This window comes from Nothobranchius furzeri, chromosome 13 (genome assembly GCF_043380555.1).
Source record: "Nothobranchius furzeri strain GRZ-AD chromosome 13, NfurGRZ-RIMD1, whole genome shotgun sequence".
Classification (NCBI taxonomy): domain Eukaryota; kingdom Metazoa; phylum Chordata; class Actinopteri; order Cyprinodontiformes; family Nothobranchiidae; genus Nothobranchius; species Nothobranchius furzeri.
In genome coordinates this window covers 41,047,003-41,052,890 of record NC_091753.1, presented here as the reverse complement: position 1 = coordinate 41,052,890, position 5,888 = coordinate 41,047,003, and the positions used below count along the sequence as shown (strand labels likewise).

The 5,888-nt window shown below is 38.7% G+C and overlaps 1 protein-coding gene across 1 annotated transcript in view; it reads right to left on the bottom strand.

The window, feature by feature from the left end:
* Positions 1 to 223: 223 nt before the first annotated feature.
* The window catches only part of tmem160 (transmembrane protein 160), a 7,552-nt gene continuing 1,887 nt past the window's right edge, over positions 224 to 5,888 (bottom strand). The window contains exon 4 of the mRNA XM_015951476.3: positions 224 to 1,299. Coding sequence (XP_015806962.1) covers positions 983 to 1,299 — 317 coding nt within the window. The 3' untranslated portion in view covers positions 224 to 982. The remainder of the gene's footprint in view (positions 1,300 to 5,888) is intronic.

Below are 5,888 nucleotides of genomic sequence, written 5' to 3'. Positions count from 1 at the left end.
AATTCAATGATTACTTAAGTCAAACCATAAATTCAGTTCACCCAATTCTGTTATTCTCTCCTGCGGCTAAAATATTACTATCATCTGCAAATAAAACACATTTTGACTCGGTGGAAAGCACATAGATAATTTTTGAATAAAAGAAAAAGCTTTGGGCCCAGGACTGACCCCTGTGGTACCCCACAATTGATGCCAAGCATCATTAGAAAAACAACTAAAACCATTGGCTCAAAGTCATTTATTACTGCATGCACTCTAGTGTGCATTGAAAATGATGCACAACACATGGTAAACAATAATAAACCCTGTTTCTACACAATAACCATCATCAACTCTTGACAGCCATGAAAATAATATTATAAGACATCCTGAAGGTGTGATCTTCACTCCTAGGGTTGCAGGCTGCTTTACATGAATAACAGCAATGTGGAACAAAATGTATGATCACAGATAAAACTGTGAAAATGTTCTTTGTCGTCAAGACTTTAGAAGAACTATGGCAAAAGTGCTCTTGCCATAGTCATGCAAAATAATTTTAAAAACTGTAAAAAGGAAGTAAAGTCCTCAGACTCTTCCTGTGATTACCAAAACAAACCAAAACGTTCATCGTCCTTTACAGGTAAGAGAAGACTTTTATGAAAATTAAAGTAATCCAGGGTCAGCTGGCTGAGAAGACAATGACTGAAAAAGTCAAGATTAAAAAAATAAATCTTCCAGATGGATGGATAATCTACATCAGCATCAAATTATCAACTTATAAGAAGTCTAACTAAATAAAGTGGATTTTTTTCTACCAGAGGTTTCATCAAAATGTTTAATCATGTTTGCAAAAAGGTAAAAGTCTTTCTTCACCTGAATAATAAGAATAAACTATGACAGATAATAAATTTGCATTTTTAGGCTCATAATCCACTTTTACACGCATACGATCAGAACAACACACACACAAACACACACTTTTCCAATTATTCCAGGAAGATGGCTACTTGTTTTGTCCCTTGCTGCCACTGTCCTCGCTGTCCCTAGAGCCGCTGTTACCCCGGTGTTCCCGCCTGTCCCGGCACTCCCTGCACTCCCCCTCATCCTCTCCCTCCTCATCCTCGTGGATGATCTCCACCTCCAGCCGACCGATATAGAGCGATACCGCACAGAGCCAGAAGAGGGCGACGCTTCCCACCACGCCTCCTTGGAGCAGCAGGGCTGGCACAGACAGCAGCATCAGCCTCCGCAGGGCAAAAAGGCTGCCAACATAGGAGGCTCCGCCAAATGACACACACACGCCTCCCAGGATGAAGAACGCTGAGGAAAAACAGATTGACGTGGCATTATCCTAAAGACCCAATTAATTTTCCACACAACTCACTCTGCTTAAATCCCAGAGATTAGATCCACTCACTCCATTAATTAGCCAGATAAAATAAGAGATTAAAGAATATTTTCTAAATAAAATCACTAAAGATTTCTCCTCCACAGGAAATACCTAAATAGATTTTGTTCCTCATAAAAATACTAAATTTACCCCATCTTTGTGTGTCTGTAGTTTAGTTTTTCTATATTAAACAGATAAAAATCAGTAAATCCTTAAAGGTACTGGCCAGACTGCATGGAAATTGTAGAAATTCTGTGTAAATACACTTTACCATCTAAATAAAGATTAAATGGGGTCAGTTTCTCATTTTATTACACAATTTTGTCAAAAATCTTTATAGAAAATCAAAATTCTCTCCTCTAGACAGTAAAGAACTGTTTTTTGCAATCGTCACTCAAAGGCGTATTACGAGGTCTGAGCTGCTGGTGCTACCACATGATTAGCTGTATTTTGTTCAACTTTGTAGTCCCAGTGGTTACAGATTATTGTGTTTACAGCTGCAGCTAAAAGTCTGAGCCATTTGTCCGAGTCCTACATGCATTTCTACTTAATGTAGCAACATTAAAATCATGGAAACTGTGAGAAGGATCGTAGTGAGCTGGAAGTTTCATTTTTGCGGCAACCATTTAGAGTAAAGCCGATGCACAGACAACAGCCTGGCCAGTGCTATTTGCTCAGAGGATTGATCTAAAAAATAATCTAGAAATCTGTCTAGATCCGGTAGAACTGCTCCTCCTGTTCTTATCCCAACAACCACCAGTCCCATGAGCATGACGGCAGCAGCACAGCTAACATGGCTAACAGTAGGGATGTAAGCAAATATCAATATGAAAATATATTGTGATATTTCTTCCAGCGATATTATATCGATATTCAAAAGCCATGTATCTAATTTTTGGAAGAATTTACAAACATTTGTGTCTTTTCCTTTTTTTGGTGCAATTCAAACACTGATCACTAGATGGCAGCAATATGCCAATATGGGTTTTGTTTCCACCATTGAAATGAAAATCCCTCCATTATGGTTCAGATACCTCATGTTAAACATGTTACGTATCAGTTTGGCCTGTTTATTGAACCTTCCTACAATTAATTCAGTAAATAATATCGTTTGACTGAATGTGTCACAATATATCGTGATATATCTACATCGTAGATCGTATCGTATTGCCTCCCCTGTATTGTGATATGTATCGTATCGCCATAATTTCACCAATACACATCCCTAGCTAACAGCATTAGTCCGGTAAGTAAAAGATAAGTAAGTCGAGAAAGCTACAACACGCACACATTTTGGATTTACAAAACGATTCACACATTCCTGAGGCGGTAGAAACTCTGTGCCTTCCTGGATTACAACCAATACCACCAGGCGAGCTAGCGTAGCTAGCACGACTGCAAGACTATGGATCATCCCAGTAAGTTATCAGTTACGTTTTGTCAGTGTAAAATCAATGTGTACACACAGCAGTACACAGTTTTATTTATCTATAGATTATTTAATTGTACTGGGGCAGCTTGACGCAGCTGAGGCATCTTTAGCTCATCTCCGAGAGCAGAAATAAAACAAATACACAATACAAGTAAATAAATGGTATTGATTTTGGTTTTGAAGACGGTCAACCTCTTTCTACGCTGGCCTTGCCATTAGTGACCAGATCTGTGCATCCATCAATTATCTGTTTCCGCTTGTCCATGCAAGGTCGCGAGTGTTGTCCCCTCTCCAGTTTACTGGCTAATCCGAGTCAAACAGTCTGGGTGACGTAGCCGAAACCCTCCGGGTCTCCAATTTCTGTTTTCCTTGTCTTATTCCATCTGACTGATGAAACATTGTTGTCTGCTATATTGATAATGCGGAGAACCCGGAGGTGCGAACTGTTTACACTAGGTTTCTGAGGGGAGTTCTTTGTGAAACATAAGCAGATAATTAGCACTAAAACCTGAAACTGTCTTCTGTTTTCGCCGCGCTGTTTAAAAAAACTGGATTTAAAAAAAAATCCCAGCAGTAGAAATCCAATCTTTTAAAATATTTTTTTTACACATGAGATTAGCGATGCACCGGAAATTCGGCCACCCGAACATTTCTGCCGAAAATGACCCAAAAGTGCATTTACAGTTTTCACCCAAAATCACTGAAACAACACAGCCGAAACAGGCCGTCAGGTGACCCCGCCGCTTCATCTCGCTCCGTCCTCATGTGGCATCTGGCTCTTTGCTTCATAAAAACAGTATATTTGTACTGATTTCAAAAGTAAAGTTTTTCCCCTTTTAGTACTCCTGTTTTATTATGATCGCTGGAATATTCATATCAATGATGTGACGCACTTTACTTTCGGTTTCACATCTACCATGTCTGCCTGGCTTTTTTCTTCTTTTACACTCCCACTACGTCTGTCACTATTAGTGGTGTTTCTACCAACCTCTCTACACCAAACATCTCCTGAACACGGTCAAATAAACTTTGGATTGTGTGTGTGAAGCGTGTTTACTCTCATGAAGCACTCTGGTGCTTTGAGCACCTGTGATGTCACTGACCCACTGGAAGCGAAGTGCCTTGCCAAAGGACACAATGACAGCGACAAACTGAGCGGGGTGCGAAACTGCATCCTTCCAACTACGGGGTGAGCACTTAGCTCTGTGCCAACGTCACTTTTGTATTTGCAGCTGTGGCTCATTAAACACATTATTGCCAATTTGGTGCTCAAAGGGTTGATTTTACAGTCCTCCGCAAGCCTTTCAGGTATAAGCCTGTACATTTATATTTATTATTTTTATTTATAATTTATTATTATTTAATGAACACAAGTGGGGTCAAGTGAAACATTTTATTTTGAGTTTTAAGTTATATTGTGCATTGTTGTTATGTCAGTGCTAAATGAACACTCTCATGGTTTTTTAAATGATTTGTTGCAATGCCCTGATTTCAGTGAGGATAACACACATCGTAGCCATAAATGCTATGGTTCTAATTATTGACATCTTCATTTCATTCAGTGTTTCGGCCTTGGTTTCCTCATTTTCAGGTTTCGGCCAAGAATTTTCATTTCGGTGACTCCCTACATGAGATTGAAAGGAAATTTGCCTCTGGCCGGTCTCTTTAACGATTTAGAAAAAGTTCACCCAGAATGTGAATTCCAAAGTGACAACATTGATGGTGAAAATAAAAATCTCAGACCTTGACTCGGTTTTCCTCTTGATGAGTTTTGTCAGCTGATGAAATCCTTTAAAAATGCATCAAACTGAAAACTCCTGCAGCTGAGTCAAATCAAACATGTAACATGACGTTCTCTTTGAGATGGACGGAGAGCCCAGGTGTTTTCACTAATTTAGTACGCTTTTAAAACAGGCTTCATTCAAAGAGAATAATTTATGCTGAAAAGCAACCGCAGTCTTAGGATGCCTGCTTCAGAGTCATAGGTTTGGAAGAATTTATAAATGTGGCAAATTTAAGTGATTAAATGAACAACAAACCGAGAAGATTATGTAAAATGTTCATAAAAAAATACAATGTTTACACTACATATTTAAATATAACAACAGTATAAATGTGTTGGAAGTCTGTTTCATGTTGGTTTGGAGTCAGACCTCTGCATAAAGAAATGTCTATGTCTTTGGTCATATTGTACCAGGGATGATAAAATACCGAACATGTTTTAAAAATGAAACTTTTCTCACATTTAAATTTTTTTTTGTCTTTGAGCATAATTTAACACATAGAAAATTACTATTGAGGGTGTTTTTTAATGCTTATATTAATCAAGTTTGGTAAAAAAAAAAAATAAAAATAAATAAAAACTAATAATAAATCACACTTAAAATTATATGAAGAAATTTAAAGCCTCCTGAGAGCGTTGCGAAACTACCGTGGAACGTAATAAGCCGCCGTTATAGTGGACAGGGTCTTTTCTGGCAGGAGCAAAGTGTAACATTTTAGAAGCAAAGCCAGAAATGAAGGGATGTTTTTACATTTCAAGTTTATTTTTGATGCGCTACGCTTCTAAAACACGTCAAACTCCACAGTTTAGATCTTGCCAGACAGGAAGTCAAACACAAACGCAGTGTAAAACACCTGGAAATGCTCTAAATACGTCGTGTACAGATAAACGTACGTTTTCTGTGTAACCCCCGTAGCCGACATAAACAGAACAGGAAAACAAACCACAGACCTTTTCGGACACAAGTCGCTGTCTTTCTCCTTGCTTGTTATTGTGTGGACTTCTGAAATCACGCGTGGTGTTGCAATTCTCCAGTGACTTGCACGACCAACGGCGTGCTGCCGTTTCACATCTGAAATGCTCCCGGTTGGAAGAGAGTGAAAACACTTTCTCGTTTGGTAGAAAGGAGGCTTAAGGATCATTAGGGGTGGGCGTTGATAAGTTTTCATCATAATCAATGTCATTGTTCGTTCCGTCTATCAATCCAATTCTCTTATCAATTCTCGAGTAGTTCAATAGGTGGCAAAAAACTAATTGCACACAGTCTCCTGCATTGCAGCTGTCAGTTGATTAATGATAAATCA